Genomic DNA, 27,830 nt, shown 5'->3' with positions numbered 1-27,830 from the left:
TGAACAGGCTATGGAAACTGGTAACTCTAGCAATTTTTCTTTTAAGTTCTTACATGTGGCAAACAAGTTTTTCACTCTGACTGCCTTGCACCTTTCAAGTAAACTCTTTCTAAACGAGTCTGGGTCTAATACTGTGTGTCAGTATTAAGATCAGTCATTAGATTTGCCCTAGCCACAAAGAAAAAAAGAATATGAAACTTTTAATATTTCATGCTCCTATTTCCTGAATGAGTGAGCTTTCACTTTTCATAGCAACTCAAATTATAAAACAAAAATAATTTTAAAAGAAGCGAAACAACCTTTCTGTTGAAAGAAGCAAAACTTTCCATTTGAAATAGCCCTCACCGAGGGATGGAACCCATGCCCCGTTCAGTGGAAGCTTGCAGTCCTAACCGCTAGACCACCAGGGAAGTCCCAAAGCAACTATGTTTTTAAAAATTAATTCTGGCAGAGTCAATTGAGAGAGAAGGGGGGCAGCTGGCTGCTCTAGTAAAACATCATAGATTCTCTCACATCTCTCTCTCTCTCTTTCTCAAGTAACATGATAATCAGTTGCTGGGCAAGTATAGAATCAAAGCAAGAGGACTTAGTCAGTCTTGATGGCCCCCACCATCACCTAACTCTGAGGCTTCCACTGTCCTGCAAGAAGCTATGCCTGAATGGCAGCCTTCCTTCTGCAAGGGAGGTTGAAGGATTTTCTTAGCAGTCATGTGCTCATCTAAAAACTAAGAATTCAATAAATAAGGAAGAAGAAACAGAGCATTACTGAGAGCAACCAGTACCCTTTATTAAAGGCCTTATTAAGTATTCATCGAAAGAATAGTGAATAAATAAATTAGTCCATACTGAGAGAAATCCAGGCTCACTGTAACCTTAGGAAAAGGGCTGAATTCTGAAATAATGATTCTGCCACTTACTGAAAATGTGATCTGAATGTATCTGTACATTGAGGCTTAATCTAAATTGAAATGAAGATAAAAATACTACTAGAGTGAGAAAGGATACGTAATCAGCCTACTTGGCACAATTTGGGACATGGTAAGAGCTTAACAAATGTTTCCTGTCCCTCCCTCCTACAAAGGTAAAATCCAGACCCTGGGATTGAATAACTTTCCCCTGCATCTCTCCCTGTCTCCCACTTGACTATCTGGAAGGCCTCTGAAGAGGTCTCTAAGGAGCACAAGTTCTAGGTATCAGGAGATAAAGGTTAAGGCTGATAGCAAAGAAGGTAAACTGCTTATGCAAGAGCAAAATGATATCTGTATAATAAAGGTTTATTCATTGGAAGGACTGATGCTGAAGGTGAAGCTCCAATACTTTGGCCACCTAATGCAAAGAGCCAACTCATTAGAAAAGACTCTGATGCTGGGAAAGATTGAAGGTAGCAGGAGAAGGGGATGACAGAGGATGAGATGGTTCGATGGTATCAGCAACTCAATGGACATGAGTTTGGGCAAGTTCCAGGAGGTGGTGAAAGACAGGGAGGCCTAGAGTGCTGCAGTTCATGGGATCACAAAGAGTCAGACACAACTGAGCAACCGAACAGCAACAATGATAAGGGAGACAAGAATTATTAGAAGGAATAAGCATGCTGTTTTATTTTGCTTGTCTCACAACAATGGTCATATTATCCCCATTCTGATAAGGACACTGACCTGAATAATTAAGGAATTTTCCCAAATAATTAGCAAATGATGGAGGCTGGTGAGTCAGATCTGGGCAGTCTGACATCAGAGCTGGCCTCTGTGACCCCCTGTTCTGCTGTTCCTAGTCTTGCTCATTTGACTGTGAGCGCCCCTGAGGAAGGGTGAGAGGAGGCTGTGTTATCCACCTGTACTCGGTAACTTACCTGAGGCACTCAATTGAGGAGTCTCAATACCTGGCATTTTCCTAGCATCTGTGGCCTAAATAACATGTTCACAGGTGAGAAGTCTCCTTGTGTCTTCCTCCTCCCTCAGCTTGGTCAGCCTCTGCAACCACAAAAGCTGCATCCAGAGGCACCCTTATGTTCATGGTCAAGGGGCTGGCTATCAGGGCCAGGAACCACCAGTCTCCATTTACCCCCTCATAGGCCATGTGCAATGCTCCTTCCACTTTTTTTCTCAAGACTTTATTTTCTGAGAGCAGTTTTGGGCTTACAATAAAATTGAGATAAATATACAAAAAGTCTCATGTCTACTCGAAGAAGGTGGTCTTTGCCCCTCCCCCTTTCCTTGGCTATAAAATTGTAGTCTACTTAGCCCTTGGAGCAGAGCTCCCTTGCCTTCATGCTTGCATCTCCTACAAGAATACTATATGAATAAATCTACTTCTTGCCAAAGAAAAGATAAACGTACACAGATTTGCATATACTCCTTGTCCCCCAGATATGTGTAGCCCTCCCTTTTATCAACATCACTCGCCAGAATGGAAAAAAAAAACCTTTTTTTTACCAAGTATGAACCTACACTGACACATCATAGTCACCCAGAATCCATAATTTAGCTAAGGGTTCACTCTTGGTGTTTGTTACACAGTGGGTTTGCACAAATGACTAATAACTATATATCTACGGTTATAATACCATACAGAGTGTTTTCACTGTCCTAAAAATCCTCTGCGCTGCACATATTCATCTCTCCCCCTCAGCTGCCACCTGCAATGACTATTGATCATTTTTACTGTCTCCACAGTTTTGCCCTTTCCAGAATGTCAAAGAATTGAAATCATATAATATGGAGTCTTCTCAGTTTGGCTTCTTTCCCTTAGTAATATGAGTTTCAGATTCCTTACAGAGCTTGGTAGCTCATTTCTTTCTAGCTCTGAGTTATATTCTTTTGTTGGGTGCACCACAATTTATTCACCTGCTGAAGGACATCTTGTTTGCTTCCAACTTTGGGCCATGATGAATGGAACTGTTAAAAACTTCCATGTGCAGGGTTTTGTGTGGGTTAAAGTTTTCAGTTCCTTTCATAGTACAATTGCCAAGGAGTGAATTGCTGGATCATATGGTAAGAATATGCTTAGTTTTGTTACAGAATCATTAAGCTATCTTCTAAAATGGCTATACCATTTGGCGTTTCCACCAACAATGTCTGAGAGTTCCTGTTCCTCCACATCCTCACCAGCATTTGATGTTGTTAGTGTTCTAAATTTCGACCATTATAACAGATGTGTAGTGGAAAATGGTGTGTTTTAATTTCCACTTCCAAAGAATAGCAAGGAGATAAGAAAGACTTCCTCAGCAATCAATGCAAACAAATAGAGGAAAACAACAGATTGGGAAAGACTAGAGATCTCTTCAAGAAAATTAGAGATACCAAGGGAACATTTCATGCAAAGATGGGCTCGATAACGGACAGAAATGGTATGGCCCTAACAGAAGCAGAAGATGATAAGAACAGGTGGCAAGAATACACAGAAGAACTGTATAAAAAAGATCTTCATGACCCAGATAATCACAATGGTGTGATCACTCACCTAGAGCCAGACATCCTTGAATGTGAAGTCAAGTGGGCTTTAGGAAGCATCACTACAAACTACGCTAGTGGAGGTGATGGAATTCCAGTTGAGCTATTTCAGATCCTGGAAGATGATGCTGTGAAAGTGCTGCACTCAATATGCCAGCAAATTTGGAAAACTCAGCAGTGGCCACAGGACTGGAAAAGGTCAGTTTTCATTCCAATCCCAAAGAAAGACAATGCCAAAGAATGCTCAAACTACCGCACAATTGCACTCATCTCACATGCTAGTAAAGTAATGCTCAAAATTCTCCAAGCCAGGCTTCAGCAATACATGAACCATGAACTTCCAGATGTTCAAGCTGGTTTTAGAAGAGGCAGAGGAACCTGAGATCAAATTGCCAACATCCGCTGGATCATCAAAAAAGCAAGAGAGTTCCAGAAAAACATCTATTTCTGCTTTATTGACTATCCCAAAGCCTTTGACTGTGTGGATCACAAGAAACTGTAGAAAATTCTTCAAGAGATGGAAATACCAGACCACCTGACCTGCCTCTTGAGAAACCTATATGCAGGTCAGGAAGAAACAGTTAGAACTGGACATGGAACAACGGGCTGGTTCCAAATAGGAAAAGAAGTACGTCAAGGCTGTATATTGTCACCCTGCTTATTTAACTTATATGCAGAGTACATCATGAGAAACGCTGGGCTGGAAGAAGCACAAGGTGGAATCAAGATTGCTGGGAGAAATATCAATAACCTCAGATATGCAGATGACATCACCCTTATGGCAGAAAGTGAAGAGGAGCTAAAAAGCCTCTTGATGAAAGTGAAAGAGGAGAGTGAAAAAGTTGGCTTAAAGCTCAACATTCAGAAAACTAAGATCATGGCATCTGGTCCCATCACTTCATGGGAAATAGATGGGAAACAGTGGAAACAGTGTCAGACTTTATCTTTTTGGGCTCCAAAATCACTGCAGATGGTGATTGCAGCCATGAAATTAAAAGATGCTTACTCCTTGGAAGGAAAGTTATGACCAACCTGGATAACATATTCAAAAGCAGAGACATTACTTTGCCGACTAAGGTCCGTCTAGTCAAAGCTATGGTTTTTCCAGTAGTCATGTATGAATGTGAGAGTTGGACTGTGAAGAAAGCTGAGTGAGTGCTGAAGAATTGATGCTTTTGAACTGTGGTGTTGGAGAAGACTCTTGAGAGTCCCTTGGACTGCAAGGAGATCCAACCAGTCCATTCTAAATGAGATCAGTCCTGGATGTTCATTGGAAGGACTGATGTTGAAGCTGAAACTCCAGTACTTTGGCCAGCTCATGTGAAGAGTTGACTCATTGGAAAAGACCCTGACGCTGGGAGGGATTGGGGGCAGGAGAAGAAGTGGGTGACAGAGAATGAGATGGCTAGATGGCAACACTGACTCGATGGACATGAGTTTGAGTAAACTCCGGGAGTTGGTGATGGACAAGGAGGCCTGGTGTGCTGCAGTTCATGGGGTCGCAAAGAGTTGGACACGACTGAGCGACTGAACTGAACTAACTAACATTTGAGGTGGAGTATCTTTTTATATGCTTATTTGCCATCTATATATCTTCTTTAGCCTGTTGATGGTTGATGTCTGTTAATGTCCCATTCTTTAATTTGTTGTTGACTTTTTGTGGAGTTTCAAGAGTTCTTTCTTTTCATGTTTTAGATAACATTCTTAATCAAATGTGTCTTTTGCAAATATTTTCTCCCCATCTGTGTCTTGTCTGCTGATTCCCTTGATATTGTCTTTCCCAAAGCAGCAGTTTTTATTTTTAATGGAAGTAGAGTTGATTTACAATGTTTCAAATGTACAGCAAAGTGATTCAGTTTATATATATATATAGACACACATATATGTTCTTTTTCAGATTCTTTTCCTTTATAGGTTAATATAAGATACTGAACACAGTCCTCTGTGCTACACAATAGAGTCTAAATTCTCAATTTATCCCTCCTCCCTCACTTCCGCCCTTGGTAACCATGTTTGTTTTCTATGTCAGACTAGAAACAGACAAAAAGACTGTGAGTCTGCTTCTGTTTTGTAAGTTAGTTCATTTGCATCTGTTTTTAGATTCCAGACATAAGTGATAATATGATTTTTGTCACTGACTTACTTTACTTAGATTGATAGTTTTTAGGTCCCTCTATGTTGCTGCAAATGTCATTATTTCATTCTTCTTTATGAGCGAGTAATATTCCTGTGTGTGTGTGTGTGTGTGTGTGTGTGTATCATACCTTCTTTATCCATTTATCTGTTGATGGACATATAGGTTGATTCCATGTCTTGGCTATTGTAAATAATGCTAACATTGAGGTTCATCTTTTCAAATTAGAATGTTTATCTTTTCCAGGTATATGCCCAGAAGTAGGATTGCTGGATCATATGGTAGCTCTATTTTTAGTTTCTTAACAAACCTCCATACTCTTCTCCATAGTGGCTGCACCAGTTAACATTTCTACCATCAGTGTATAGGGTTTCCTTTTCTCCACACCCTTTCCAGCATTTATTGACTTTTTGACAATGGCCTGACTGGTGTGAAGTGATACCTCATTGTGGTTTTAATTTGCATTTGTCTAATAATCAGTGATGTTGAGCATCTTTTCATGTGCCTCCTGGCCATCCAGTATGTCTTCTTTGAAGAAATGTTTATTTATTCTACCCATCTTCTGGATTGGATTGGGGTTTGGGGTTGTTTTTTATGTTGAGCTGGGTTTGGTTTTGGTTTTTGGTTTTTCTATTGGGCTACTTATATGTTCTGGAAATTAATCTCATGTCAGTAGCATCATTTGCAAATATTTTTCTCCCATTCTGTGGGTTGTCTTTTTGTTTTGTTTATGGTTTACTTTGCTGTGCAAAAGCATTTACGTTTAATTAGGTCCCATTTGTTTATTGTTGCTTTTGTTTCCATTACTCTAGGAAGTGGATCTGAAAAAATATTTCTGCAGTTTATGTCAAAGAGTGTTCTTCCTATGTTTTCCTTTGGGCATTTTATAGTAGCAAGTCTTCCATTTAATCCATGTTGAGTTTATCTTTTATATGGCATTAAAGAATGTTTAATTCCAATCTTTTATGTGTAGCTATCCAGTTTTTTCCCAACAACACTTATTGAACAGATTGTCTTTTCTCCATTTTATATTCTCGCCTCCTTTATCATAGATTAATTGCACATAAGTGTGTGGGTTGTTTCTGGGCTTTCTATCCTGTCCCATTGATCTATGTTTTTGTGATCTATTTTTGTGCCAGTACCATACTGTTCTGACTACTATACCCTTAGAGTACCGTCTGAAGTCAAGAAGCATGTTTCCTCCAGTTCAATTCTTTTTTCTCAAGATTTTTTTTTTGCTATTTGGGGTCTTTTGTATTTCCATACAAATTTTAAAACGTTTTATTCCAGTTCTGTACCATTGGTAATTTGATAGGGATTGCACTGAATCTGTACGTTGTCTTGAGTAGTATGGTCATTTTAACAATACTAATTCTTCCGATCTAAGAATATGATATATCTTTCCACTCATGTTGTCTTAAATTTCTTTCATCTTACAGTTTTCAGAGTACAGGTCTTTTGTCTCCTTGTTGCTGCTGCTGCTGCTAAGTCACTTCAGTTGTGTCCAACTCTGTGTGACCCCATAGACGGCAGCCCACCAGGCTCCCCCATCCCTGGGATTCTCCAGGCAAGAACACTGGAGTGGGTTGCCATTTCCTCTCCAGTGCATGAAAGTGAGAAGTGAAAGTGAAGTCGCTCAGCTGTGTCTGACTCTTAGCGACCCCATGGACTGCAGCCCACCAGGCTCCTCCATCCATGGGATTTTCCAGACATGAGTACTGGGGTGGGATGCCATTGCGTTCTCCGTTTGTCTCCTTAGGTTGGTTTATTACTAGGTATTTTATTCTTTTTAATGTGATAGTAAATGGGATTGTTTCCCTGATTTCTCTTTTTAATTGTTTGTTGTTAGTTTATAGAAATGCAACAGATTTCTGTGTATTAAATTCTAACCTGAAGCTTTACCAAGTTCATTGATGAGCTCTAATAGTTTTCTAGTGGCATCTTTAGGATTTTCTATGTTGTCTTCTCATCTCATCTGCAAATGGTGAACAGTTTTACTTCTTGCTTCCAATTTGGATTCCTTTTATTTCCTTTTCTTCTCTGATTGCTATAACTAGGACTTCCAAAACTATGTTAAATAAAAATGGCAAGAATGGACATCCTTGTATTATTCCTGAGCTTAGAGGGAATGTTTTCAGCTGTTTACCATTGAGTATGATATTAGCTATGGGTTTGTAATGGATGGACTTTTTTTTGCTGAGGTATGTTCACTGTGTGCCCACTTTCTGGAGAGTTTTTGTCATAAATGGATATTGAATTTTATCAAAAGATTTTTCTGCATCTATAGAGATGATCATACTGTTTTGTTTTTTATTTATTTAACTGTGCCAGATCTTAGTTGCAACACACGGGATCTTTAGTTGTGGTATCCACACTCTCAGTTGCAGCATGTGGGATCTGGTTGCCAGGCCAGGGATTAAACCCAGGGCCCTGCACTGGGAGCGAGGAGTCTTAGCCCATGGACCAGTAGAGAAGTCCTGATCATGCAGGTTTTATTTTAAGTGTTTATTGTTAATGAAGTATAGGTTATCAGTTTTTCCTTTCATGGATTGTGCCTTTGCTGTTATATCTAAAAAAGCATTACAGTGACTTCCCTGGCAGTCCAGTGGTTAAAATGCTGCACTTCCAATTGAGGGTGTACAGGTTTGATCTTTCTTTTGATTAGTATTATCATGGTATATTTTTCTTTATCCATTTTAAAGTGGATTTCCTGTAGATGACATAGTTAGGTCTCAGTTTTTGATTCACCCAATCTCTGTTTTTTAATTAGTACATGTAGAACATTGACATTCAAAGTGATTACTGACATAGCTGGGCTAATATCTACCATATTCATTACAGTCTTCTGTTTGTTGCCCTTGCTCTTTGTTCCTAATTATGTCTTCTACTCTTCCTGCCTTTTATGCTTTTGAGTATTTTATATGATTTTATTTTCTCTCCTTTCTTAGCATGTCAGTTATACATATTTTTAACTTCTATAGTGGTTGCCATAGTTTGCAATACACATTTACAACTAATCCATGCCCACTTTCAAATAACACTATGCCACTACATGGATATTGTGAGTACTTTATAATGACAAAATAGTTCCTTCCTCTGTCCCTTTTACCTGCATTGTAGACAGATACTTTACCATCTGAGCCACCAGGGAAGTCCCCTTTTACCTGTCACAGATAAGTTTACATAATCAAATACATTGTTGCTATTATTATCTTGAATAAACTGTTATCTGTTAGATCATTTAAGAATCATACAATTAAAGTTTTATCTTCACTTATTTCTTCTTTGACACTCTTTCCCCAAGCAGTTCAAGGGGGCCATATACAAAGACGAGAAAGATTTCAAGTTTTCTTAAATGACTTTAATTGGAGACGCAAGACTCTAAAGCCTCACTCTGTGGGACAGCATTTGGTCCCCAGTGCGGGTAGGGAGAAATGCATGATTGAGGTTGAAATAGGGAGCCCCAGTCTCCCTGTCTTCCATTTTGGAGCTTATGCAAATTTTGGCTGCTGAATGAGACTTATAATTATGTTAGTGATACCAAACTATAGGTTCCTTTCTTCTTCTGATGTAGAATCTTCCTATGAGGGAAACTCTTCTTAAAACTCTTTGGGAAAAAAAAATAAAAATAAAAACTCTTTGGGATCAAAATTCAATTCTGTAACTGCACTTAGTATCTACAAATAGGAAGTTTCTTGATGCAGTTACCTAGCTGCAAAAAAAAAAAAAATCAGGCCTGGAGGAGTCTACTCCCTCTCCAGCCTGCTCACTGCATCAGCCCTTACCCTCTCACAGACCCTGTTCTGCGAGTGTTACAACCCTCGGAAAGACCGAACACCTGCCCTCGATCTCCACAGCCTGATTTCTTTGAAGGCCCAGTACAGGGGTGATTACAGTTTGCAGCGCTGTGTACACAGCTATTATGTTAATCTGGGATTTCTATCAGCCGTTCTTCCTAAGAACAATTGAAAACATCTTCACAGTAAAAATAGCATCACGTTTGCCTTCTTACCAACCCCCAGAAGAGGAAGTGGAGCAAACCCCTTCACTTTGCATTGAAAGGAAACATGAGGCCTGGAGAGCCTTCTTCATGGTTCCATCTCCCTTCAGGGCAAAGAGCTATGGAGGGTCCCATCCTTCTATTTCTAAAGTGCTGGAGGACAAAGATTTGACTGTTTTTCTAACTTGTATAGTTTCCTTCTTTCCCATAGGAACGTTTCTGGATTGGGGAATTCCTTCCAGTCTCCTCTAATCCCATACCCTCCAGTGCAGAGAAAATAGCATCTCAGTCCTACAAGACCTCTCACTGCCCTCATATGCCTTTCTGGCTTGAAACTCTAATGGATGGAGGACACCACATAGGCTGTTGCGATGTACTTCTTGCCATTTCCATAGGTTGACTTGTTCCAAGTATAGGTCTGGATGGCCAAGGGATGTCCACCCAGGCTCAGCTGGCACCTGTGGGGAGAGATCACCAAATAATAGGGATTTGCTTCACTCCACCTCCATCTCCAGGCTGGAAGGACTGAGTTTAGCCCATGCAGAAGGGCTCTACCTTGTCTTACCCTTTAGGGAAGCTGCCACAGCTTGCTTCAGCCACTGCCTCCAGCTCCCCACATGTAGAGCGCCCTTTCAAAATCTGTCTTATTTTCTATCTTCTTAAAGAATACTGCTTCTCATCTTTCCTAGAGGAATATTCTCAAATCCAACTCTAGAGCTGAAACCCCCAGAAATGAAATGTTTGCTTAGGGTTTCAGAAGTGGTTAGACCCAGAGTCTTCAGATGTTAGGGAAGACGAGACCCTTGGTTTCCAGCTGTGCTCTCTGGGGCTCCAGAGTCCCCCAAGCAGCCTCAGGAGCCAAGTAGGGAGGCTTCCCTGCGTGTTCCGTCACTTCAGTCATGTCCAACTCTTTGCAGTCCTATGGACGGTAGCCAACCAGGCTCCTCTGTCCATGGGATTCTCCAGGCAGAAATACTGGAGTGGGCTGTCATGAGCTCCTCCAGAGGATCTTCCCAACCCAGACATCGAACCCAGGTCACCTACATTGGCAGGTGGGTTCTTTACCACTAGTGCTACCTGTGAAGAGTCTAGAGAGGCTTGCAGCCCCAGGGCAGTCCCATGTCTAGCTGTGTGACACATTAAGCTCCTGCATAAGATTGCGCTTGGTGAAGGAGGGGACATAGGTCTGTTGCTGGGATGAAGCTTGGCAGCCATGTGACTGATCTCATCAACAGCTTCACAATCCAAGAGAGAAAACTGAGCCCCAGAGCAGCGATTTGCCCACACCCTCCTGGGCCGCCAGGACTTACACTTTGCCTGGCCTGGCAATGAAGCACAGAGAGTAGAGCGCCATCTCAAACTCAGGGCTGCTGCCAATGAAAGCTGAACCCACTTCCTTGTAGTACCCATCCCAGTTGAACTGCATGGCCAGCACGTCGGGGTAAGAATCCCACTGCAGAGAGAAGGATGGCAAAGAGGGTCTGGTGAGTGCCCCAACACAGTCAGAGACAGGGGTGGCCAGGATGTGTCGGGGGCCCGTGGGGGCCCATGTGAGCTTTCTGGGGAGAGTGAATTCTCTAAGTCAACAGAAGAAGCAGCCTGCCTGCTAAGGGGTCTGAGTTCCGCTCAAACCCTCTGTTTGGAACCACCATCTCACTTCCCCCAGGAAGGCCAGAGTCAGAATCCATATACCCAATGCCAGGGAAGCAGGGACATAACTGTTCCCAGGAACCTTCACACGTGGAAGAGGAAGACAGTTTAGTGTCCCCAAATTGTTTCCAGACTTAGGGCAGCAAAGGTTTATAAAAATATAAGAAATTTAACTCAGACTAGCCAGACTGAAACTTCAGCTGACTCCACATTCTAAGGAAATTCAGGCAGCTGGTATTTGCATATCTTTGATTTTCCTTTCTGAGAATCCTCCCCTCCAACACTTTTCCATCCACAGAGGATGCCCTCTGTCCCCTCCTGCCCCCTGCGCCTCGGGAGCCCTCACTGTTTGGAAGCATGCTGGCTGGATAAACCTACTTTCCAGCAAATAGGAAAGTCATATACACAATCCCGGATGGGCTGCCAAGAGGGTCAGGGTAAGAGACAAGCCTGCCTGTTCAGAATGCAGAATGAGGACAAAAAGTCTGGGTGCTAACAAGGCTTTTCCAGCCTGTGAGGTCAGCATCAGTACTCACAGGCCCATCATAGATGTGACTGTAATAGTCCACCAGGCCCTCCTGCTCTTGCATGTAGAAACGGATCCAGTTATGGAAGCCAGTGACCTTGCCTTTTTTGACTTCACCTATGATAAAGAGATCAGGGTGGGTGATCTGGGCCTCCCCTCCACCCTCTTTCCCTACTCCCATGCCAAGGCTGTCCCCCTTCTCTAGTCTCTGACTCCTAGGATGTCCACCCCAACTTCCTGGAGGCCCTCACATCCCTAATTCTCAGCTCTGGAAGCTTCCCCTACCCCAACCATCATTTCAGCTCAAGCCCTCGGGAGAGTTTCTTCCCCTGGCTGACCCTGGACCAATCTAAGATCCTCTAGCCATTTCCCTAGGAACAGGCCAGTTTTGGTGGGAGCTTGGCGGGGTGTGGCAGTGCAGGAAAAGAACGTGGTCTTCTTGGGAAGCAGCCGGCCAAACGCTGGAAGCAAAGGACCACTGACAGGTAGACAACCATGGCCTCAAAGGCATCTCCCTTCCTATGTGTGCTCGTTGGGAGCCCCAGTATCTGGGCTTCTTTCTCCCTCAGATACTCCAGAGGAGACCGGTCCTCAAGAATGGCTCCTCAGTCCCCTCCCTCTTGGCCTGCGAGCTGGTATGGCTGCTGATTCATCAGTGTGGACACTGCCCCGTGCCTGAGGGAAGCGTCCCTCTTCATTCCTCCACCTCTTTCTTCCCAAGCAGAGTAATCCCACCTGAGAAGACGTGCTCAAAGCCACTTGAGTCCCTCTCTTCTTTGCTTCTGGAATACAGCCCAAACCACATGTTTTTTAGGTCACTGACGAACTCCTGTTCCGAGCTGTAGCGGTCTGGGGAGAGGAGCACAGAAGACTTAGGAGAGGGGAAGGCAGGGCCAGGTCTTGGGAAGCAAGGAAGGGCCATCTTTCCCAACTCGACAAGAGGCAGGTGTTTGTTTAGCAATTATCTTTGGGGCACCTGTCTTGTGCCAGGCCCAGACCTGAAGGCTGAGGATTCAGCAGAGAATCACAAGGACCAGATCCCTGACTTTATAGTTTACATTCCAGTGGAGGACACAAATGATAAACAAATAAACAGGATGATTTCAGATAAGTGCTGTGAAGAAAACAAAGGAGATTATCCCATGATGACTGGCGGTGGGGATGAGGTGCTCTTCTAGAAAGCCAGAAACGCCTCTGAGAAGGCACTAATCAGAAATCCGAAGGATAAGGAGTCAGCTGTACAAAGACCTAGGAGAGACATGCTTACACGTAGAAGAAACAGCAGGTGCAAAGGCTCCAGGATGCCTTGAACTTGGTGTTCAGAGAGCTAAGAGTCTACATGGGGAAGCACAGTGAGCAAGAGGGGAGAGTGGTGGGAAGACGGGGTCTGAGAGGCAGTCAGAAGTCAGCATACAAGGGTTGGAGCTTGATCAAACAGTAATAATAACAAAAGTATTTTAGAGTTACTATGTTCTATGTGCCTGGCATAGAACTGCTGCTGCTGCTAAGTTGCTTCAATCGTGTCCGACTCTGTGCAACCCCATAGACAGCAGCCCACCAGGCTCCTCCATCCCTGGGATTCTCCGAGCAAGAACACTAGAGTGGGTTGCCATTTCCTTCTCCAGTGCATGAAAGTAAAAAATAAAAGTGAAGTCGCTCAGTTGTGTCCAACTCTTAGCGACCCCATGGACTGCAGCCCACCAGGCTCCTCTGTCCCTGGGATTCTCCAGGCAAGAGTACTGGAGTGGGGTGCCATTGCCTTCTCCTGGCACTGTTTTAACTGCTTTCAATTCTCACATTGATTCTTCATGTCAGAGTGGTATCAGGCTTGGACTCCAAAATCACTGCTGACAGTGACTGCAGCCATGAAATTAAAAGACGCTTACTCCTTGAAAGAAAAGTTGAGAAATCTAGACAACACATTAAAAAGCAGAGACATCACTTTGCCAACAAAGGTCCGTATAGTCAAAGCTGTGGCTTTTCCAGTAGTCATGTACAGATGTGAGAGTTGGACCATAAAGAAGGCTGAGCACCAGAGAATTGATGCCTTTGAATTGTGGTGCTGGAGAAGACTTTTGAGAGTCCCTTGGACTACAAGGAGATCAAACCAGTCAATCCTAAAGTCGATCCTAAAGGAAGTCAACCCTGAATATCCATTGGAAGGACTGATGCTGAAGCCCCATTAATTTGGCCACTTGATATGAAGAGCTGGCTCACTGGAAAAGATCCTGATGCTGGGAAAGGTTGAGGGCAGGAGGAGAAGGAGGCAGCAGAGGATGAGATGGTTGGATGGCATCACTGTCTCCGTGGGCATGAGCTGAGCAAACTCCAGGAGATGGTGAAGGATAGGGAAGCCTGGTGTACTGCAGTTCATAGGATCACACAGTCAGACAGGACTTAGCAACTGAACAACAACAACAATTCCTGGTGGAGGAAATGGGGGTGGAGAGTAGTGACATAAAGAGAAGAATCAAATATAACTCCTGGGCTTTGGGCACAGGCAGCTGGATGAATTATGGAACTATTAATGAGATGAGGAAGGCTGAGAAAGGAGCGGGTCTGTCTGGAGGAAGAGGCAGGAACTGTGAGTTCTCTTTACACTAAGCTCTGAGTAGATGCCAGCTAGGCAGGTGGAGATGTCAAAAAGGCCAGTGAGACCCAAAGGAAAGGTCAGGGCTGGGGATCTGAATTAGGGAGCCATCAAATACCAACGGTTTACTGCCTAGAATTGTGAGAGGGGGCATAGAAGATGTACCAGACATATTCCCTCCTTTCAAGGACTTAAAACATAGTTGGAAAACAAGACTAAATATACATGACATACCATATAGCTGATTCACTTTGCTGTACAGTAGAAACTAACACTACATTAGACAGCAACTATACTCCAATAAAAATTAGTTTAAAAAAATAAAAATATACGATGTAACAGAGAGCAGCTTCACAGTCTGAATGACGACTGCTTTTCACTGAGTACTTTCCATGCATCAGTTTCCCAAGACCCCACTGCACAGACAAGGCTCAGACAGGGTCCAAGGGTCAAAGGGCCCAGGGTCACTTGCTTCATTAACAAGTGAAAGCAAGTCTCTCTGCTCCAAAGGTATTTTAAGACAGAGTCCAAACCCTTGCCCCAAGCTGCGGCGAGTGCAGCTTCGTAACGAGGTAGAATGTGAGCTGGAACTTGAAGAAGTGGGATTTGGATAGGGAGAGAAGGGAAGACTGGGTGAGCAGTGGAAGAGCCTGCAGTAGGGCTGTCTCCACCTCCAAAACCCTCTCGCGTGTTTACCACAAAGAGGACACCAGGGGGCAGTGCAGGATCACTCCCTCTTCGTAGGGTTTGCTTGTGTGTCACTGGCTTTACCTAAACAAAGTTACTAACTTAACCAGGCCACCCAAGGATGGAATGCGGTGTCTGAGCAGAGGCCATCCTCCGCCCCGCCTGCAAGGGACGACCTGGCTGGAGCCGCCCCCAGGCCAGGCCCGGCTGCCTGGAGTTCAGGGAAGGAATTCGGAGGACACTAACAAACACACCCCGTGCCAAGAAGCCCTGAGGCCCAAGCCATTTTTGGTCTGATTCGAATGTATCTCTATTGGAACTGTTCCAGCCAGAACCCTTCCCGGTAAAACTTCCTACTCTGAACCTTTGTTGATTTTCTGTTGCTGCTTCCCCAGCAAAAAAAAAAAAAAAGTGAAGTGGGCTGGCCTCCTTCCTGGACTTATTGCCTGAGAAAGGAGCAGAGACAGGGACTCTTCCTGCCTGGAAAATGGTGCTGAGCCTGGGGTCCACTGAGGGGGCGGGGTGGGGGGGTGACTCACAGCCTGCAGTGAACCCTGAGACTGACATACGCATGGAGGATAAACGAGGTGGCTGAAAGAAAGTGAAAGTGTTAGCCGCTCAGTGGTGTCCACTCTTTGCGGCCCCATGGACTGTAGCCCACCAGGTTCCTCTGTCCGTGGGATTCTCCAGGCAAGAATACTGGAGTGGCTTGCCATTCCCTTCTCCAGGGGTTCTTCCCGAACTAGGGATAGAATCGTTTCCTGCATTGCAGGCAGATTCTTTACCGTCTGAGCCACCAGGGAAGCCCCCTGGTGCTGAGGTTAGGTTAAAAGACATGATGACTCCCAAGCCAGGCAGAGGATTCTTCAGCTCCTGCTGGAGTCTGTGGGCTCCTCTCTCTGGCCCCTTCCCTGCCCCCTCCCAGGTGTACACTGGCCTCCACCTAAATCCTCACCTGCTCTCCTAACCTGCCCATCATGGAGCCCCGTCCCCGGCAGGCACACCCCGAGTCCTCAGCATGACCTCCCTCGCGGGCCTAGGGGGAGGCCTCACCGCCTCACTCACTCTGCTGGTGGAGGAAGCCGTAGAGTTCCTTCATGACAGCCGTCTTCATGATCTCTCTGAGGAAGGTGTCCTGCTCAGCCAGCTCCTGGGCTGTGAAGTGCTCCCCGCGGCCCGTGGCCCGCTGGTAGTTGTTGAGGAGGTTGATGAAGGCGGCATAGGTCGGCTTAGAGAAGAGCTTCTCATTGACATATGTGAAGAGCCTTGGGGAGGTAGAGTGAGGCCCAGTGAGAGGCCTGGACATGGAGCAGAAACACTCCAGAATGTCCAGATGCAGGGCAGGCATGTGAGGACTGGGTCCAGAGGCAGAGTGGGGCCCTCAGATACTCTTGGGGACAATGCATGAGGTCACTCTTTTCTCCACTTCATCTCTTGGAAGGTCAGTTCTATTTTCAGCCAATCCATCTATCCTAAGTTGCTTCTATCATGTCTGACTCTTTGCAACCCCATGGACTGTAGCCTGCCAAGCTCCTCTGTCCATGGGATTCTCCAAGCAAGAATACTGGAGTGGGTTGCCACTTCCTTCTCCAGGGGATCTTCCCGACTCAGGGACAGAACCCACACCTCTTAAGTCTCCTGCACTGGCAGACAGGCTCTTTAGCACTAGTGCCACCTGGGAAAGCTCAGAAACCGTTCCACATGGATGCCCACAGGCCCTCAGGCCGGCTTTATATGTCTCCAGAGAACCAGTTTCCCCTCTGCCTTCAATCCTACCTGCCTTAGGAGAAAAGAGCTGAGGCACCAAAGGAGGCAAAACTCGGGGAGAAGCTTTGCTGGAAGAGGCGTTCAGGGAACTCACGGCTCTGGGCAGCGGTCTACTTGGTCTCTGGTCTCTGAGGGCAAGATGCAATTTTGGCTGTTGAGAACGATGTCTTCCTTCCGGGCTTTGTTGGTGTCTGCACTATAGATCTTCTCAGAGACACTCTGCAGTTCCTCCTTGCTTATGGCATCGCTGCTGTGGGAGAAGCCCTCTGAGAGGAATTGGGGGAGGGGTATCTCAGAGCTCGATGGAGGCCAGGAGGCAGGTAGCTATCTGCGAACATCCCCACTCAGGTACCTTCCAGGAGCCAGCATCAGGGGAGGGGGCTGCAGTCGGGCACCCTAGTGACTGCAGGGCAGTGGCCTAGAGCCTGTTAGTCCCGCAGTCGCGTCCAACTCTTTGCGACCCCATGGACTGTAGCTCACCAGGTTCCTCTGTCCGTGGAACTCTCCAGGCAACAGTACTGGAGTGGGTAGCCATTTCTTCTCCAAGGGACCTTCCCAACCCAGGGATCGAACCCAGGGCTCCTGCATTGCAGGCAGATTCTTAACCGTCTGAGCCACCCAGGGAAGCCCTAAGAGCCTAAAGGATCCTTACACTTAGCACAAAATACCCACACGGTCCCCTGCCACTAGGAAGGTTTTTGCACTTTGGCAAGCATCAGGATCATTTGGAGGGTTTGTGAAAACATATCAGTGGGCCCGACCCCAGAGTTTCTGATTCTGTGGATCTGGACTGAGCCCTAGAGCTTCCACGTCTAATAAATTCCCAGATTATGCTCATGCTACTGGTCCAGGGGCCACACTTGGAGAACCATTGCTCTAGAGTCCCCCCGCCTCCAGGGCTATGCTGAAGGGAGCGGGAGACTGACCATGGCCACACAGGCTCTCAAAATCCTCGCAGCAGTTTCCAAACTCTGGGCAGCGGGCATTACAGTGGCATGGGTGGTGCTTGTCGAAGGCCTCCAGGCAGCGGCCCTGGCAGGAGCTGGGTGCCAAGTACAAGCCTGAGAAGACAGAGAGGAGGTGTGTCCTGACCAGACCGCTAGGGGTCGCTCTGTCGTGTCAGCGGCCAGGCCATGCCCCCTCCCCCAGCCCACTGCCAGCCCCTCAATCCCCACCCCCCTACCAGCCTCGCTCTCCTGCTTCCTATTAAAGAACTCCAGGGAAGGAAAACAAACAAGCTTAATTGGTGCACACCCTTCACAGTCAGGAAGTCCTTTCTGATGCTGAACTCTCCTTTCTGGCCTGTTGTTTTTATAATCTTCCCTCTCTAAAAATAAAATCTCTTAACCCTCCCTCTCCCTCTTGCAGGTTGCAGACTCTTTCCTGCCTACCCGCTCAGCTCACTGAGGCCCCCAGGGCTTCCTCCTGCCCAGGCCTCAAGAGTCCAGTGAGCCCCTCACCACCTCCAGGTGCTAGATTTGGGGTCCTGGCTGGCTTAGGCCCGGGCCTATTGCTCACCTTTGACATGGCTCACCTCTCCTTGCCCCATCCCGTGTCCCTTGTCCTTTCCCAAAGGCCCCCCAGCGGCAGACTCACTGCTAGCCGGGGCGCCCTCCGTCTCCTCTTCCAGCTCCAGGAGTGGCTCTGGTTCTATGGGATTCTCTTCAGCTGTAGGTCAGAGAAGTCAAGTCACCAGTCATCCCCAAGGGGCCCCTCCTCTTTATCCCTGGTTCTCAGTCCTCCCAACCAAGCATGTGCAGTGCAAAGAAATACAAAACCAACCGGGGCTCGGGTACAGTAAACAAGTACCAGGTGAAGGAGAAAAATAGAAAATGTGAGACGGAGGGGGATTGAAAACCATTCTGAAACATGAAAGAACACCCCCAGGCATGACCTTCCTCACCATTTACCCTATGACCTTCCTCACCATTTACCCTATGACCCTCCTCACCATTTACCCTCTGGCACTCAGTGTTGTTCGGTCACAAAGTCATCTCCGATTCTTTTGCAACCCCGTGGACTGTGGCCCATCAGGCTCCTCTGTCCATAGAATTCTCCAGGTGGGCTACCATTTCTTCTCCAGGGGATCTTCCCAACCCAGGGATCAAACCCGCATCTCCTGCTTTGGCAGGCAGATTCTTTACCACTGAGCCCCCAGGGAAGCCTGGTATTCTCTGTGCTCACCCATAAAAACAGGAGTGGGGACAAAAAGTGGTCCCTTCTGAGATGAAAACTCTGAGGTTGGTATGACTTTTCTTTAATATAAATTGATAGATGGATAGGCTTGAATCCCCCAAATGACAAGGCCCTCACTTAGGAACGTCCCTTACCTATAATAACTCCCAGGGTCAAGGGTGAACTTCTCCCAGGCCTCAGGGAATAAGAACTGTTTCCTGAGTTACCAACTTCCCTTCTTTATTCACAGTTGCACTTGGCAATGGCCACAAAGGCTGCATTTGGGGGAAGGGCGTTCAGAAAGGCACATTTCTACTGTGCCCCACCCCCCTGCCTGCAAGCAGATTGACTGCAGCCGGGGCTCTAGGCAGAGAAGGATGGAGTGGGGGTGGGGAGGAAGAGGAAGGCATGACCTGGGGACTCAACTCCTCTCTCATCAGAGTGGAATAAATTCCACCCCCTGCCCACCGCTCAAAGCCAACACTATGACAAAGTGCTTCTTAATCTGTTATTGTGTTCACCACATGGTATGGGTTATTACCGTCAGACCCATGTTTGTGTGCTAAGTCGCTTCAGTCGTGTCCAACTCTGCGACCCCATGGACTGTAGCCTGCCAGGCTCCTCTGTCTTTGGGATTCTCCAGGCAAGAATCCTGGAGTGGGTTGCCATACCCTCCTCCAGGAGATCTTCCCCATTTAGGGATCGAACCCGCGTCTCCTAAGTCTCCTACATTGGCAGGTGGGTTCTTTAGCACTAGCACCACCTGGGAAGCCCATCAGAACCATGGGGCAGGTTATTCACTGTCAACAAACCTCTCCAATCACTTGCTTTCTGCCAGCCTGCGTTAATGCTGACAATCCACAGGGTTCTTAACTCAGCCACACTTTATGCTGAATAGATTTCTGTGAGCTAATCTAGGGTCTCAACCATCATTTATAATATATTTTTTATAGGAAAAGGGCTCTGAGTTGCACATCAGGGACAGGGATGAATGGTTGCTAAGCTGAGAATGTTGACACGGCAAGCTGATGGTCCACGGTGAACAAGCCACCCTGTGTCTGCTGAATGAGGGTCTGATTCTGGCACTGAGCTCTGGGCCTGGGTTTCCCTGCCTGGACCTGAACTGCTAGTCCACTGGCGTTTTTGTGCAAATCGAATTAGCATTCCTTAGGCTGGAAGCACCTCTGACGGCACATGGCTGGGTCAGTGGAGACCACACTTGGGCAGATTAGGAAAAAGTACTCCTATCTCTCAGCAGACACAGCTCTTCACCAAGACGCGTGGCTTAGCGAGAAGGATACAGATTCAACTTCGGTTCAGCTTGCCTTCTCAATCAGAGGCTCTTGTGCAGTACACAACACACACAACTGTATGCAGCTGGCCGTTAGGTACCAGGGCTCCAGTGACCATGTTTTCCAAGCTGGGAGTCAGGGCATACAATTGGACAGTAAACTTAGCAGAAGACCATTTACCTAGGTGTCTAAAACATGGGAAGCACCAAAATAAGGGAGTTATTCTAAATGAGTTTTTCAAATTTAAAACTGGGTAGTCGGAACAGCAGAACTGGCTTTTGAGGGTGGTACTTGTCCCGCTTAACCCTTGGCCTAGGAATGATGAGCAGCCACCCAGTCCACTCGTGATAGGAAAAGCGAAAGTGTTAGCCGCTCAGTTGTGTCCGACTCTTTGCGACCCCATGGATTGTATTCTGCCAGGCTCCTCTGTCCATGGGATTCTCCAGGCAAGAATACTGGAATGGGTAGCCATTTCCTTCTCCAGGGGATCTTCCCGACCCAGGGATCAGACCTGAGGCTTCCATATTGCAAGCAGATTCTTTACCGTCTGAGCTACCAGGGAAGCCCTGTGATAGCAAGAGTGGTGTAAATTGTGACGGTCATTGACACTCTGTGTTCTTCCTGGTGGCGTGCAAGTTGGGAATGTTCACTACCATTTGTTTACTTTTGCAAATAATAATTGGTAATGTCATATATGCTAAAATCATATTTTCATCTTTTCACTTTTTTTTCAGTTCCTTAAACTTTCCAGATATTAATACTAATAGTTCAGACAAATGTTCCAGGTAAATGACTTCTATTTTAAGTTGGGGTCTTACGCTGGGGACATCCTAATCCTCTTCAGGTCCTTTGAGCACCGTGATCAGTCTGGAACCCTGCTCTGGATAGTTGGACATCCTGGCCGGCAGTCCCTCAAGCAGGCTAGATGTGGTCATGGCCTGGCCTGCTGTACCTCCCAGACTCTTCACCCCACAAGGAGGCTCACCTGTACACAGCTGCTCATAGTCTTCACAGCAGTCCCCGTGCCGGGGACACCGGCGGTCACACTGGCAGACAGCATCCCGGTCAAATCTCTCATTACAGCGAGATGCGCATGACTTCCTGTTGCCTACGGTCAGTAAAGGTCACAGACTCAGCTCCTTGAGGATTCTACTCTGCTCATCAGGGTACCCTCTGCAGGAGGGTTCACAGACAGGGACCAGGGACTTACCTAGCAGGAAAGGTCATTACTAGCTGCCAGGGATAAGTACACACACAGCCTCCCATGCCTCTCCCGCACTGCCCACCAGCCATCACCCACCACCCACTGACTACTGCAGGGTTCGTAATATAGACCAAGACCACAAACTCAGATGCCTACTGGAACTAGACCTGTAACACAAGCGAGTCAAGAGCAGGGAGGCAGTAGAAAGAGGTGGGGCCTGTGAGAGACTCAGAAACAGTGCCCTGCCTGAGACTGGCAGCCACTGGCAGCTCCAGCCAATTGTCGCCATTTGGGATGCAGGCTGAGTGTTGCCAGAGCCTCCAGGTTTTTTTTTTTTGTTTTTTTTTTTTTTTTTCAAGAGAAGCCTTCATTTTTATGTAAATTTTCCAATTTTACAAAATTCGGAGAGACCAAAGAAAGAGGTCTGTGGGCTGGGCTTGCCCCAGAGACCGTCATTCCCCTGTCACGCTGAGGACGGTGGATCACGGTTGTCCTAACGACCCCACCTGTCCTCTCCCCGTGACTCATTCCCTGCCTTTCATCCTGTCCCTTTTACACCTTCTGCTTCTTTGTTCTTCCCTCCCCTTAGCCTGCTCTCTCTGCACCCCCTTCCCCACTTGGTACAGCTTTCTGTCTCTTCTAGTCTTGGGAATGTGTTTGGATTAGTTTCATTCAGGGTGGGGACTGAGGTGGGTGTGGGTGAGAATTGGGCTTTGGAACAAGATCCGTTATGCAACCACAGACCACATCCCTTGCTCCAGCCAAATGACTTGCAGAAGCAAGCTTTTGGTCACAAGGGGCATAAAACAAGAAATTTTGAAAGAAATGGTACAAACCCACCACCACTGCTAAAAAAACAAGCCCACCACAGCAAAGACAGTGGAAGGAGGGTGAGCCAGGTCAAGCTGGCTGCGCTCTCTTTCCTTCCACTCTAGGCTTTAAGGGTGATAACACAGCCTTTGTTTCCACTTGAGGTCCCTGAGGTTTGGATTTAGCGGGTTCTGGGTTTAGGGTCAGGCTGTGGGTTACAGAGAATGTCAGATCAGAGTCAGAGTCACATTTAACACTGGAATTTGTATGAATGAAGAAACTTAAACCTAATTTGAGCCAGCGATGGGGCTTGTTAGGTTTAGATGAAGAGCTACAGATAGGATTTGGGCTTGAGTTAATTACTGGTAAAAATAACAATGTTGCATTGCTGTCTGGATAAGGAATGAGGAGTAGGTCTAAAACCACATTCAGGGTTGAGGAATGTGTCAAAACCAGGAGAGGACAAATAATCCCAATTTTGCCTTTGGTCCTGGCTGCTGTTTCACACAGGTATAGCATCGCTTAGGGTGGAGGTGGAGATAGGGCTATGGGCTGGGTTACTGGTTTGGGATTAGGGCTTACACTGTTCTAATGAGGATGACACAGCAGAGAAGCCAAGAACCCAGACTCTGGCACCAAACTGCATGAGGCTGGAATTCTAGTTCTGCTGCTTTCTAGCTACGTGTTCTTGGGCAAGTTATTTCACCTGCTGTGCCCCAGGTTCCTTCTCTGTAAAAGTATGGCAGTAATGGAGCCCATCTCATAGAATATTCATAAGAATTCAATGAGTTACTTTTTGGAAAGCACTTAAGACACTGCAGGACACGGTAGCACCATGTAAGTGTTAGATAAATAAGCGGTCAGCACTCCATGCCCATCTTCTTCAAGGCGGTAAGTGTCCAGACTGGCTGGAGCAGTCTTCCCTGTCTACATGCCTGATCTAGCTGACTGCCTCCCTGGGATTCAGCCAGGCCATCCCTTGGGCTGACAGTTTCTAGCTGACATCATTGCTATGGGTCTGTGTTCTTTACATCAAAGAGGTTCTTTACATCATGTCGAGGTTAACCCAGGTTCTGAGGCAACTTCACATAAAGGGCCTCCAAAGTGGCCAGAAAGGCAGAGCCAGTGAATCATCCCTAGAGAAGACCGGGTCAAGGCCACTCGTCCATCCAAGCCCAGGGGAACGCCCCCTGAATCTTAAGTGATGCTCCCTTGGAGCCCACATGCCAAGAACTTAAGGAGAAGTTTTCAGCCCAGGAGGAAAGCTGTGTCAGCTGCCTGCTCAGTTAGCCTGGCAGTACACCCAGAATCCAAAGGGAGAGAACTCAGACAAATCAGGACAACCTTCTTAAATGGGCCAGATCAGCAGAGTCCAAGGAAGGAATTCACTCCAGTCCAGCAGCTGGCGCCAGTTGAGAAGGGCTGCAAGTGAATGATCAGCTCTGTAGAGCTCAGGAGGACACCCCGCACTGGCCCTGGCTGAGTGAACTCTTTCATCTCTATTCAAGAGCTTTGTCATCCCTGGAAACCCCGAGCCAGAGATCCTTCACACTTCCTTGTAAACCTGACCATCTGCTTTAAGAGGACCTTGGGGTGTGAGGGGATGGGGAGGGGGTGGGAGAGACTTTTCCTCATAGGCCTCTCTGCTGTATCTGTTCTGGGGACCCTCTGGGGACTAGTCACCATGATTACTTACTCCAGTGCTCCCAGCCCGCAGCTCCGATCCACACAAACCCTCTGTGTACACCTCGCTCTTCAGCCAGGCACCTGAATCACTGCTCCAGTAACACTCTTGCTCATCTCTCTAACTCTTTTTTTTCGTACTCTATTTTGGCCTATCTTTACCTTCACAGAGCTTATCAACAAAGCTTCACAGAGCTTATCACCCACCCCACCCCCACCTCTGGCCAACAATCCCTACATGAAATGCTAAATTTCTCTAAACACTCCAAAACGCAAATGTGCCAGAATGCCCACCCCCATCCATACTGCCCATCAAGAAACTTGGTCCCAAGCCTGAGTGTCCCCTGTATGACAGTGCTCCACCCCTCTGATGTTTAGGGAATCCTACATCCGTGCTTCTCTGGGGGCCCCAGGTGCTGTTTCCATGGAGGCCTAGCCCACCAAGATGATTCACTCCCAGCCTCAGTTCACCTGAAATAACTGAGGACCTAAGACTGGCTCCCATGCTATTCGTACTCGCATCTAAGTTCTGAGATGTTGGCAGAAGACAGACAAGAACCGAGCCCCTTTCTCCCACTTTAGGAAAGAAGGAGGCATCACCCACTGGACCCTGACTTCTCCATCAGTCCCGCAGCAGGATCAGACCACCAGCCCCAGGGGCAAGGGCTCCACCTTGCCTTTCTGAAGCCACTGTTGCGTCTGCCCTCAGCAGTACCCCCCAGGGACCGAATGTCTCCAGTTGCTCTCATCTCCTGAGACTGGGATGCCCCAACCCCACGGCCACTGCTTCACACTAACCCTGAAGCTCTACACCCTCCCTCCCTCTCTACCACGAGCTCTGTACCACCCGGGCCCGGCTGCTCTGCCCCGTGTGCAGGAGTGGAGGTACAGCATCCCAGCAAGTGGGGAGGCCTGGAAATGACTTCCCCCTCCGAAGTCTTTTCATTTAGTTTCTTTGGTGGTCTCCTTACCCAAAACCTCATGGGAAATGATTGCGAGACTAAAGTCTGTATTTATATAAATTATTTTACATAAATAAATATTTATTATATCATATTAATATGATTAATATATTATAATACAGGTAAAATATACATGATCTTATATGTATTTACATTACGGGCTTCCCTGGTGGCTCAGGGGTAAAGAATCTGCCTGCCAGTGCAGGAGACTCAGGTTCAATCCCTGGGTCAGGAAGATCCCATGGAGAAGGAAGTAGCACCCGGCTCTGGTATTCTTGCCTGAGAAATCCCATGGAGAGAGGAGCCTGGTGGCCTACAGTCCATGAGGTCACAGTCAGGCACGACTGAGTGACTAAATGACAATTTATAATCACAATCATAATCAAAGACCCATTCTTGGAGACATCATTCCATGTAGGGTGCTTCTGATATATTGTCTTATTTAATCCTTATGACAGTCCTGTGTAGGAACACCCTGGTGGGGTGCAATGTGTATCCAGCTCAGATTCTTTCTCCTCTGGGCAGAGGAGGCTTCCCCAACACCCCTCAGCTCAGCCCCCTCCCTTGGCACTCTCCCTGCTCACCCAGTAACCACCAGTTAACACGGCAGCACCAGCGCCTGCCCCCTGCTGAACAGGAACGTGTTCCCGTCCTCAGCACTGGTCCCATCCCTGCACCACTAGTACCTGGGGGCCTGGACCTTTCTCCACTTTAGGTCCTCTACCAGGGACGAGACGGTGTCCTCTGACCACGTGGCCTGCCTCCTGGTCGGGGGCTCTACCCCTGGAGCCTGCCCACTGACTAGGGCTTCGTAGGGAAAAGTCCCACCCAGACAGCTCACCCCTCACCCAGGTAGCAGAGGAAGTGACCAAGGGCGGCCAGGCCACGCAAACCCAGCCAGTCACAGTCCAGCTTCACACCATATGGTGGCCTTGGAAAACAAAACCTTGGTGAAATCAAGTCAAGCTGGACTAAGGGTTGTTTGGGGCTCATCTTCCAAGGTGCGCTGGCCCATCAGTCCTGCAGCTCCCCTCACACAGCCCATCTACTCCAGAGGCAACGCCTGCCTCAGACCAGGCCTGGTCTAGGGGATCCAAGGCTTTTGGACAGAGCTGGCCCTCCCTTATCTCATGACCCTCACGCTCTCCCTCCCAGGTGCCCCAGCTCTCTGCAGGACCCCTGTCATCCACACCAGCAGTGACTTACCGGCCCAGGCCAGGCCGCAGAGCATGGCCACTATCAGGGGTACACAGGCCCTCATGGCGTCCAGTCGGAGGCCAGAAGGAGATGGCTGGTAGGCTCTGACTAGTGTCCACGTGAATGTCACGGTTCCCAAATGAGCCTTCTGGCCCAGGCTGGTCCTTTTAAAGACATCAGACCTTGTGGATCTGGTGCCTCCAGATCCTTTCAGGAAGAAAAAAAGAGGAGGGAGGGACCCCAGATGGAAGGAGGTGGGGAGGAGGTGGGGCCTGACACCTGTTAGAAGCCAGAGGCAAGGTGACTAAGGAGGCAGGTAACTCCAGATGTTGAGAACAGGTAATGCTAGCTGTTTGTAGCTTCGAAAATAGGCCACGCAAGCAGGCACAGCAACTCGGGCCTAGTTTTGGGGGGGGGTTCTCTGTCCAGGTGAGAACTCATGGGCTTGTCTCTGGGTGATATCCTCTAAACATCCACCTACCTGAAAGCCAAGGGCCTGACCTTCCAAGGGGCTATGACTGGCTCCATCTTTGAACTCCAGGTGCTCAGCTTGAGGACTATAGTGAAAAGATAATTATGCGTTAGACAAATAGTAAGTGCTTAAGCAAGCTTTGGGCTTCCCTCGTAGCTCAGTGGATAAAGAATCTGCCTGCAATGCAGGAGACCTGGGTTCGATTCCTGGGTTGGAAAGATCCCCTGGAGAAGGAAATGGCAACCCACTCCAGTATTCTTGCCTAGAGAATCCCATAGACAGAGGAACCTGGCAGGTTGCTGTCCATGGGGTCACAAGAGTCAGACATGACTTAGCGATTACGCCACTACCACCAAGCAAGGTTTGGGGCACCGGAAGGAGTGATCTAGGAGACACGGGTCAGAAACAAGTGCGGCTCTTACTACATCAAGCTGCACGTAGCTACCTCATCCTTGAAATATGCAAATGGGCCTCTACTCTTACTGAGTCAGCATCTCAGGTTTTACCTGTTTTAGGTTCTCCCAAGCTCCAGGTTTATGAGGCTGGGGAGGGCAAGAGGCCTCTTAAAGGCTGCCGAAGGACCACCCTTCCCCTCCTCCTTCATCCTCATCCCTGTTACATTTCTCTCCCACATGGACCGACCCCGCAAGACACAAGGCTCTCAGGACTCCCATCATCCCAGGCCCAAGGGTAGAGATGCAGCAACGAAGAGCTTCCAAGCTCTCCCCCCCAACAAAGGTAAACTCTTCTAAGTGAAATGCCCTCTCCAGAAAGAGCCCTGCATGGAGAGTCTCAGCTGTCTCAAAAAAGGAAAGTCTCATAGGAAAAGCCAAAACTGATGCACAGTTGAGACCACACTGTAGTAATTTTTCTTGGGGTAGAGTCAAGGCGAGCACAGCCTCCTCAACAAGTGCTTTTTAACAGTGGAAACTTCCTCTCTTTCAACTTCAATTTTCCTATCTTTGAAACAATGACGGGGTTATAGCTAATGATCCCTTCTAAGTTCTCAGATTCTAATTTTCAAGCTTCCTGTCCATGCCCTGTGGTGGGCAGCTGCAGTGAGTTAAGGAGAATCCCCCAAACCTCCCTGTGTGGAGATGAGACCAAACCGTGGCCCCCTGGGAATGGAGCAGGCACTTTGTAAGGGACTTGCACCGGGAACACAGTAAGGAGTAAGCCTCGCCCTTCTCTCCAGGAAGCCCGGTTAAAGGGAGTAGGCGTCCTTTGTTTGC

At 47.2% G+C, this 27,830-nt stretch overlaps 1 protein-coding gene across 3 annotated transcripts; it reads right to left on the bottom strand.

Annotated features, from left to right (window-relative positions):
* Nucleotides 1-8,922: 8,922 nt before the first annotated feature.
* ENDOU (endonuclease, poly(U) specific) lies at nucleotides 8,923-26,267 on the bottom strand. 3 transcript variants are annotated; one of them, XM_060412694.1, is made up of 11 exons: nucleotides 26,136-26,267; nucleotides 21,256-21,378; nucleotides 18,400-18,471; nucleotides 17,730-17,864; nucleotides 17,284-17,385; nucleotides 16,898-17,069; nucleotides 16,102-16,301; nucleotides 12,495-12,608; nucleotides 11,770-11,876; nucleotides 10,894-11,036; nucleotides 8,923-10,041 (listed from the first exon to the last, which is right to left on the bottom strand). In XM_060412694.1, exons 1-11 carry the CDS (start codon nucleotides 26,188-26,190, stop codon nucleotides 9,921-9,923), a joined length of 1,344 nt encoding a protein of 447 aa, XP_060268677.1. In that variant the 5' UTR covers nucleotides 26,191-26,267; the 3' UTR covers nucleotides 8,923-9,920. The 3 variants fall into 3 exon arrangements, with proteins under 3 accessions (XP_060268677.1, XP_012029781.2, XP_060268678.1); XM_012174391.4 differs by lacking the exon at nucleotides 17,284-17,385; XM_060412695.1 differs by lacking the exon at nucleotides 21,256-21,378.
* Between the last annotated feature and the right edge of the window lie 1,563 nt (nucleotides 26,268-27,830).

Source organism: Ovis aries, chromosome 3 (genome assembly GCF_016772045.2).
Source record: "Ovis aries strain OAR_USU_Benz2616 breed Rambouillet chromosome 3, ARS-UI_Ramb_v3.0, whole genome shotgun sequence".
NCBI lineage: Eukaryota > Metazoa > Chordata > Mammalia > Artiodactyla > Bovidae > Ovis > Ovis aries.
The sequence above is the reverse complement of the archived record's forward strand: the minus strand, read 5'-3'. Positions and strand labels throughout refer to the sequence as shown.